At 35.1% G+C, this 10,466-nt stretch overlaps 1 protein-coding gene across 2 annotated transcripts in view; it reads right to left on the reverse strand.

Moving 5' to 3' along the window:
* The window catches only part of NRB4 (mediator of RNA polymerase II transcription subunit 15a-like protein), a 139,625-nt gene extending 130,257 nt beyond the window's left edge, over positions 1–9,368 (reverse strand). For both annotated transcript variants that reach the window (XM_089811543.1, XM_089811542.1), the window contains exon 1: positions 9,205–9,368. In XM_089811543.1, coding sequence (XP_089667669.1) covers positions 9,205–9,296 — 92 coding nt within the window. In that variant the 5' untranslated portion in view covers positions 9,297–9,368. The remainder of the gene's footprint in view (positions 1–9,204) is intronic.
* Between the last annotated feature and the right edge of the window lie 1,098 nt (positions 9,369–10,466).

The following is a 10,466-nucleotide window of genomic DNA, read 5'->3' on the forward strand; positions in this document are numbered from 1 at the left end:
TGAGCCACATAACACATTAATCAACACAAATACTTTCCATAGGCATTATGTCAAGTATTTGCAAGATAAAATAAGTCTGATATTTTACTTATATTAGGAGTATTAAACCCAAGCACTTAGCAAATTGAATCAGAATTCCCTCTCAAATGTCTTCAACTTCATACATAAGCATTTTTGCAAACACTTGGCAGACGAATTGTACTAGAAATGCAGCAAACCTCACAGAGGCATTAACAAACATTTGGAATGAAATAAAATTTACAACATCAATCCTATTTCATGATCTGTGTGAAATAAGTACAATGACTATTTCAAGAGCATCAACATTTATTGAATTCAAATAAGGAACCTGGAAATTCTGAATATGTAAAACCCTCGTACTCTAACAATATAAATTGCAGTCTTTTGGTAATGACTGCAAATGGTCTCTAAAGCATGTGAAGCATGCATGAAAACACAGGATGACCAAGACAAGCCACAGGGAAGTCTAATGCTGCCTGTGAGAACAAAACACCAACTCTTATAATCAAACACAGGCTGCAGTATGAATGCCATCCCTCTGCAGTGGCAGCTTCTACTCTCAAACACAGCCCTCAATGAACATGCGATCTGCAATTATTAATTGGTCTCCTATCTCTGCAATCTATATCTGAGACAAGTCGCTGAATACTACCCACAATTTTGATCACCGTTTGTGCACAATAATGGCTCTGAAATGAACGACCTTCCAGGCACAGTTCACTGGAATAGTCTCAACCAATTCAAAATGCACAAGACTTTGAAGAATTCACTTTTCTTTCAGCCTTCAAATGCTGAAAGCTTTGACACAAAAACTCTTCACCAAATATTTTAAAAGGATCAAATGCACAATGAATTTTTTTTAAACTTGCATTGAATGCATTTATACCTCTCAAATGCAAATCAGCTGGAGACTTCTTGTTCACACTTTTCATAACTTAAAACACAACTTAGGCATTTAAAACTATTTGCTTTCGTTGCCACGTTTTAAATATAATAAGCACCAAGTAACTTTATAATTAAATAGACATCTAATGCCCCTGAGCACACTTTATAATATACTTTATATTTAATCATTAACTAAATGGAATTAAATTAATGATTAATAATGGCTTCAATAGCTCATTAAATTCTTTGAAGCACTCGCTCCAAATCAAGGTGCTCACTGCTTGACTCATATGCCAATTTGCCCTGCCAAAAATAGTAATGATCATAAGTTCACTTACTATAAATAGTAAGTCCCAACTGGAAGCTCTGTCGATGACCCCACAACTTCATGCTGCTGCCAACTGTTCAGGTGCCCTACTCAGAATGGTAACCCTGACCTTCCCAAAATAATAACTTACTATAAATAGTAGTGTGCCCATTTGACTCAAATGAAGAGCAAATCTGAACACCCCTGACCTCTAGAGTGGGAAAATAGCCTCTAGCTCCACCAACTAAGACCATTTATCCAACAGAGCTAGCCTACAAGGGCCAATGATAGGCTAAACTAAACAAACTTTGATGCTCACGAAAAAAGGAGCATTACAGTTGGAAGGAAGAAGAAATACAAGAAAGAAATTTGATAGCTCAATGATTATCAAATATTTGAAGAATCCCATACAAGAAAAGGATTAAACATTCGCACCACTTCTCACATTTTAAATGGGATCAATTGAGAACCTGGTGATCACAAAGATGACACTTAAAGAGGGAAGAGTGTGAGTTGAAGAAGCTTCCCAAGAGGCGGATATTTTTCTTCTCAAGTTCTTGGAACAATACAGGATGGTTGTATCCATTAAGGCAAGAACTCAAGCTTTGTGTGTAGTTTGTGAATAGTTCAAGTTCATTAAAGAAGGAATTATCGCATGACTGCATGCAATGAAAGAAGCCTCTAAGTTCATGTTGGAAAGAGACACGGTTATAAAGGCGAATGAGATGGATAACATCAATGAATGGTATTTTCCATTGGTTTCAAAACAAGATACTCTTGAGAAAATATAAGGTCATTGTCAATGGCTCATTGAAATAACTCAAGCAATTCAAGATGAAATTCAGGAAGTGATGAGGGAAACATTTAAATCCAACGAAAGAAAGGAATAGAACATAGAATTGAAAACCATAAGGGAAAGGATGAAGGTTATCTACTACAAAGATAGTAACATCATCAAGAGGAGACAATTTAGAATTGTTGCAACATTCAAGGTCTTCATTACCACTTGTTATGATAGTACAACTGATTGGAAGAGGACTCTTGCCACATGTATTTCTAAGTTGGATGTTGCCGAATGAAAGCTCTGAAAAGTGCCAAGTATCCCAATACATGAGCTTGATGATATTTTGTCCAGGTTCATCAAATTTGCAAAGGGAGAAAAAGTCCAAGAAAATAATCTTCTAAAAGAAGATTTGATGTGGCATTGAATTTTCTCATCGGTTCATAATTAGGTGTTTTATTTTGACCATCTCCTTGTATGGTGTCCCTTATCTAGTGGTTCATACTCAACCCATTTTCTCATTGGATTTCAAAAGCAACGTATTTTTCTTATAAGCCCATGTGGCGGGGCTTTGATGCAATCGGGTTAACATTTAATAATTGTTAGCAGTGGTTACGAAAACCCTGATCAAGGCTTTGGTGGATAAATCTAGGTCATTGAATCTGATTTAATCTTAGCGATTCATTGTACTAGACCTCCTTATAAAAGACTTGCTCTCCTCATTTGTAAAGAGAGATTTGTTAGAGAATCATTGCAAACACAGTGCCAAAATTACTCTATCACATTGTTGTGTTGTGCATAGTGAATACTTGTAGCTTTTTGTTGTATTGCATGGTGATCTACGTTCCTCAGAATAGAATTTGCTTTCAAGTACGTAGCTTTAGAATTGGTATTGTGTAATTTAGTTGGATGAAAGTTATTTTGGATGCATCTTTGTTGAATTCGCTTAGACCAAACCACTAGCTGCTTGTTGAATGTAAGTTTGTCTTACGTGTTCGAATGGCATAATTATTAGCTTAGCTTCAATTATTACTTGCACATCACTATGCATTTATTGACGGTATTGATGTAATGGTGGTAGTTTGAACATTTTCAGTTCACCTTAGAAGATTGGACTAGTTTGGTGGAGCTGATGACAGGACTAAACCTAGAAGAGTCACAAGGATATGTACAATATCTTGCATCCCATAAGCAGATGGTTAATTAGATTTGTAAGCATAAGTACATTTGGATGTTATTTTGCAAGTTGGAAATCATAACGATTAATTGCACTCATATCATTCATAAGTCAAGTTGATGCATCTTAGAGAGCTAGTGTAAGTCCCCAAGTGATAACAGCATATCAGAATATTACCATTGAGCATCCACAAATAAAAGGAACCTTGGACTCACCCTAATATCTTTCTTTGTAATCTTTAGCACACAAGGTGTTTTTATTCAAGAGAGAGTTAGACATTTGGGATTTCATTTGAAGTACTTAGTGTTTCAATTTTACACGTTGTAGTGCTATAGAACTCACATCAACAGAAATTGGCACTAGTTTGGTGGAGCTGATGACAGGACTAAACCTAGAAGAGTCTCAAGGATATGTACAATATCTTGCATCCCATAACTAGATGGTTAGTTAGATTTGTAAGCATAAGTACATTTGCATGTCATTTTGCAAGTTGGAAATCATAACAATTAGTTGCACTCATATCATTCGTAAGTCAAGTTGATGCATCTTAGTGAGCTAGTGTAAGTCCCCAAGTGATACCAGCATATCAAAACATTACTATTGAGCATTACACAAATAAAAGGAACCTTGGACTCATCCTGATATCTTTCTTTGTAATCTTTAACACACAAGGTGTTTTTACTACAGAGAGAGTTGGAAATTTGGTATTTCATTTGGCGTACTTAGTGTTTCAATTTTACATGTTGTAGTGCTATATAACTCACATCAACAGAAATTGGCACTAGGAGAGCATGTTAAAAGTTCACTTAGGAGGTTGTCAACAAGATTAATGATGGTGTAACATGGTGCTTCCCCAACCCAATCAACCAAAAAGAGTGGTAATCAACTCAAGGTGATATTATTGAAACATTTCACTTCTTTGCTTGGTGCCAAAGAATAACTGATAATACTTGGACATTGTTGATCTGTTGGACAAAGAAGAAGAAAAGGCTCAAAGAATGGAAAGAAAGGTTAGACCGTGAAAAACAAAATTAAGTTGTCAACAAGGGGAAGACGATCTAAGATGGGCTTGCCCCATTACACTCACTATCCAGCTATACAAATGGATTTAGACACACAAGCAATACAAGAGGACATCATTATTAATTTGGCTACCTTTATTTGGAATGAGAGAAAGGATGATGCACATTATGCAATTTGTCAATCTATATTGGAAGAAGACAACATTGGTATAGAGAAAGAAAGAGAGAGGTTGAGAATTGAAAGATAGATTGAAGAAAGAATCCAACATGAAAGATCAAAGAGAGTTCAACACGAAAGAGAAGTCTATAGGAGACATCAAAAACAAAGAGAACCTGAAAGGTTGGCTTAAGAAAATCTAAGGAGAGAAAATCATAATTAGTTTCAAGTTGGATAGAAAAATTGGTTCATTCTTGTCAATGAGGTTTGAAAAGTTAGAATCAAGGAGAGAGGATATTAAAACCAACTCCAATACAAGAGGAGGATTTGATAGAATTACAATTCCATAGAGAGAGGAGAAGTCATTGGATAGCTCACATTACAAGCAAAGTAGGTCTGTCAAATCAATCGAGTCATATCTGACCAATTCCAAGTACAACTGTATCTCAACAGGTTTCATTCCAAGCAAGTCAAGTTACTCAAGCTCAAACAACACCAGTTCAACCAACTCAAGTAGCAATGGCAGCACCTTGGATGCAAAATAATTTGTCCCCATTTTCCTTCAATGCTTAACATTATTTACCAAAGAATTTGGAACACTTCTACTCCAAGTTCCATTTTATCAATCCCATCGAATAGCAAAAGAACACATCAAGATTTTTGAAAATGCATATGCAACAATAGAATTCAACATGTGGATGTAGCACATAGAAATTTTCCTCATTCATTGGGCGAAGTGGCCTTCTATTGGTTTATCATCTACCAACCTCGTTCATTAGTACATAGGAACAACTAAAGACAACATTTCTCGAAAAATTTGGAATTCACATCTCACCACTAGACTTGTACAGCTGATTTGTGGATATTGCAAGGCATGAGAATGAATCGATGAGTTCCTTCAACAACCGCTTTCACATAGCATATACAAGATTACAAGCCCCTTATGTAGATGGAGATACATGTGCAATTGATAAGTATAACAACGCCTTAGACTCTTCTACATCCATGTTTACAAGGCAATCTCATTCACCTCCAACAACTCTGAATTTTGGCCTATGCCGAGCAGTGGAATTAAATAGATGAAACAAAACATGCAAGGACCATCAATGGGTTTGCGACCACCAGCTACGAGTAATCAAGTCCCACAACCTTCATTTCAAGCTTCATCAAATCAGCACTTGTTGCAGCCCAAATTTCCACTCTCTCAAGCACCCTCAACTTTACCCAAATATCTTCAAGATGTAAGTACACCTACAAGAACATGAGAACAGAAGGATGAGATGAACGAGTGATCAAACAAGTCAAGAAGTTGTCTGTGGAGGTTACATACTTGAGAAATCAAAACAATCAACTTCAAAGCATGCAAAGGAATTTCCAAGCACACTAAAGAGGCTATCATGGAAGTTACTAAGGAATCTATCAAAGAAAGAATCAAGATAGAAATTCTCAAAGAAACATCAAGAAGGTAATTACCAAAGACATAATCAAGGTGGCAACTATCAAGGTGGTGTGCAATCAAGCAATCAAGGATCTCAAAAGAAGACTTGGAATACAAATCCAAAGAATGAAAATTTAGTGTCACCACATGACAACCCACCAGCCTTGGCAAATCAACCAACAGAGAAAACATTCATAGTTGAGGTTGCATTGTCTAGATGGTGTAGGATACATGAATCAAACTAACATCCCAAGCTATGGTGCCAAGAGTTCAAGAAAGCAACAAATGTTTTTAAAAAGTAGTGGATAGTACAATCAATCAAGCTAACCCTCCAATCACTTGGATATGAGATTGTTCCTACCACAAGTCATGATCATTGTTTGAGTTTTGAGGAGTATTCTATCCCACCAGAATTTAAAGCATATGAGGAGTATAATGGAAGGCCTCCACCAACCTCAACCAATGATCTAGTGGGAGGTATCAAGATTAGAGTCTCGCTAGGGAAAACAAAGGAGCCAGTGCAAGAGAAGGGTTATCTCTTTCCTCCCTTTAACAGTAGTGTTCTAGTCCAAGACACAAAGGAGGTACATGAGTTCCAACAACCCTAAGGGAATTCTAGACATAGAGTTTATGAGAGGAACAATAGGAACAATGAAGATTAACTTGGTCCATTCCATTGAACAATTTCAACACGCATTCACATCCACAAGCAAGAAATACACCAGGTTACCCAAAGGACTCTCTTGAATATCAACATGGTAGCAATGGCAATTAAAACACCAATAGTACACAAAGTAACAATAGAGTTCAAAGCACCAACAATGTACAAGCCAATAGCAATCCTCCACATGATGAAGGACTAAGGAAGTTGGGACATAGTGTGACTGAGGAGTTGGGGAAAGTAAAGATAAATTTGTCGTCATTCGAGCTGATGAAGATATCAGAACTAAGAGATGTTTCTTGCACAAAGGATCGTACAAGTCAATGAAGCCAAGGTCAAGCCACATCAAATGTTGCTCAAACCACAAGGTCAAGCTACATCGTATGTCACAGCAGGAATTTAGTAATTTTCCCAGAAAGTTTAATAAAACGTGAGAGGACCCTTACTCCTCACTTGAATGATAAAAAAAAAGCTCACAGTAAGAATGGAATAACATTCAAGATAATTGCCTCTTTCAGCACCCATGTACATTACTGCTACCTATAAGTAGAATTGAGCAGAACTTCATGCAAGCAGAAAAAGTTGATACAATGAAACTAATCAAATTTACTTCTGAGAAGATCTCCCTTAGGCATTCTGATTGGTTATTAGAGGCTAAGACAAAGGGGAAAAGAAAAATAATTCCTTCAAACAAATTCTGCTCCTATCTAGGAACTCCAAGAATGGCTCTGATAATTGACTTAAGGGGGTGCTAGGAAAAACTCGTGGCAAGTGCAGATTAACAAGAAATCCAGCTAATTATGCGGAACCATTATTTGACTCGATTTCATAAGTTCAAAAATAAAAGTTAATAAATTGCTCTTCTCAGATTGACTATGTCCATCAAAATTAGGCTACAAAATTGAACCTAAAATAGGAGATAGCTCAACATCATCCAAACCAGTCAAAATGATCTTTTGGCATTGTGGCACAGAAAGAAATATGGTCAGAAAAGGCATTAGCACGGAGTCTAGTCACATCCTGAAACTTAAAATCACTGTCTACAGTACTTAAGGAAAGTTCTTGCATAAGAACAAGAATCTGGATAAGACAATCAAGAATCTGGACAAAATGATCTAAACAAATTTAAATTATTATTTTTATAAGCCAAAAGAATCCAACTGTTTAATGGAATTCCAAAATAAATTATAAAATCAATAATGATATTCTTCTATGAGATCCCAGATATTAAAATCAATAAAATTCTTCAATTACCATACCACTAGCTCTGTAATCCACTCCACATTGTAAGGAAAAATCCATCATCAATGCATTCAATGGTGATCCAGTTAGATATAACAGAAATGCACACTATATTGAACTCTATGCAAGTGACTCATAAAGCAATCTTTTGTGATATTTCACACGAAAATTCTCTTCCACCAAAATTAACATCTTCCAAGTTACTATTTATTTTAGCATCCACCACCAAAATTGTCTTTACCTATTTAAGATAAGTGCTCTCGTACATAAAATTTAGACACCATTTTTGATAAACTTACTCTTTAAAAACACTATTCTCTCTTTATGATTTAAATAAATCTTGCCTTTGGGGAACACCCCGCAGCACAGTGGTAAGTTGTGAGCTTCTCATATGGGAGGTCTTGAGTTTGAGTATATTTAAGCCCCGTGTTGATCTTGTCTCTGGCCCATTATCAATCTTAAAAAGCAAAAAAAAAAACTTTTTCTTTTTCTTTTCAAAAGTACAAACTAGTTTGGTGTAAATCTTTCTTTTTCTTACAAATATTTATATAAAATGTATTTTATTACAAACTTATTGAACTAATTTGGTTACTAATGGACAATGATGTACAGATTTTAAAAAAACCAAACTTATTATCCTACACTGAATAACACTAGGTGACCTTTTTCAAATTTGATTGCCTTTAATATTTTAATCCTGCAATTCTATTAACTGATTTTGTTACTAGTAAAGCATAACATATAAATTTTATATTTTTCTTACTCTACAATAAATAAGAAAAAATGATAGTGGTAATTTGATTGGTTTTAAAATTTTAATTCTATTTTCTTAACATGCACCTGAAAGTAAACGTAATTGTATGATCAATAATCAACTATATAGATACAAGTATAGATTAGTACGAATGATTTATATAATCAATATTTCTCTGTCTTCAGACATTCTTGGTGAGCTAATAGATACTCAGATGGGTAGGAGAACAATGAGAGAAATGAGAAATGCAATATTTGAGACAATTAGATAGACGACATCACAATACCGTTAACAGTAATGAAATTTAACAAAAGGACAGGAAAGATATACTAATAACAATTAGATTTACATTGCATAATCAACTAAGGACAAATTTGATTGCACAGTAGAGAGATTTATATTAACGATATGAGAATCAAAGAGCTCATCTGTTTTATTTAGGTATGCATATGTGTCTGCAGTGCATAGTCTGAGAGTGCCCTTGATGTCCATTAATTCATATAATGACATGTATTTTGGGTAGGGTTACTGAAACTCCTTTTATTTATTCACATAAACAGGGTATTGGGTAATGGGTTTTCGAAATATATGTTCAGGCGCAATCAACTGATATTCATCCATATTTTTAAAAACACCTAGACAAATCTGAGCTAAATAATAAGGTGGGTTTTTCCCTATCGGCCTAAAAGTGTAACGACAAACATAGAACTGTCATACGAGAGGATCCATTAAAAAGGAATGCGGAGTTTAATTGCATACATCTTATTGACGATCTTCTGCCTGGAGTCCTGCGACAACTCATTCCTCCAGTTGTTGTTGTTATTGGTGGTCATGGTGCTGGTTGAATCCATGGCAGACCTGGCGCGCCTTCAATTGCCCAACCAATGGTGAAGGGAAATTGGCATATTGAGAAAAGGCGCTATAAGACTTTCCGCTGATCAAGCATTAATATTCTTCTGCCACATAAAGTTGTCCAAGATAGGTATGACTGCCCCTAATGTATCACTGTCAATCCACTGTTTGACAAATTTATTCTATTGTTTGTAAATGCTTTCTTCTTAACACGTAATGTCTCTAATACTTTTTCCTTAGGAATTGACGGTTTGGTTCCACTAGATGATCAGGCACATGGGTTGAGGCGAACCCACCACGTTGAGTCCAATCAACTAATTAATAATTAATACTTTTGCTCTCCGACCAATTATTCGATTCCATGCATCCTAATTAAGTTGTTTCTTTTAATGTTGGTTTATTTATTTATTTCTGGATTCAGATTGTGTATATTCTTTTAAGCCACAGTTAAGTCAAGTCACATGATGATAATCACCATATTTTTACATCTCCTTAGTGCTCTCTTGTCCTATTGATTGTTCACATAGTGTGAACCAAAATGGTGGCTCAAAAGAATATGCACAATCTGAAATCATAAAGGAAAAATTCATATGATGGATTGTGGTAACACATTTATTTATTTACTTATGGATTAGATTGTGTATATTCTTTTAAGCGAGAGTTTGGTCACACTATGATAATCATCATATTTTTACATCTCCTTAGTGCTCTCTTGACCTAATGATAGTTCACATAGTGTGCCCTGAAATGTTGGCTCAAAAGAATATGCAGAGTCTGAAACCATAAATGAAAAATTGATATTATGGATTGTGGTAACACATTTAAAGTTACTTATTTATGTTTAGATTTGTACACATCTATTTATTTTGTATATGCTAGCAATGGCTTATTATGGTGCATAAGTAGAATGTGAAAATTTTACTTATTTGTAATTTAGAGAAAGTCTGGTATAATTCAATTTAAATCATGTATGTTTTGATGATGTAAAATTGAGGATAATAATGGAAAGTCTTATGATGCATACTCTAGAATGAGAAAATTTTAGTTATTTGTAATTTAGAGGAAGGCTTGTGCGATTCAATCTAAAGCATGTATATTTTGACTAGGTAAAATGAGGATAACAATGGAAAGTAATGATTTTCAGAAGTTACTATTGAAATTGTGATTTT

Source organism: Cupressus sempervirens, chromosome 11 (assembly GCF_028749045.1).
Source record: "Cupressus sempervirens isolate cs-2001-9-10 chromosome 11, ASM2874904v1, whole genome shotgun sequence".
Taxonomy (NCBI): domain Eukaryota; kingdom Viridiplantae; phylum Streptophyta; class Pinopsida; order Cupressales; family Cupressaceae; genus Cupressus; species Cupressus sempervirens.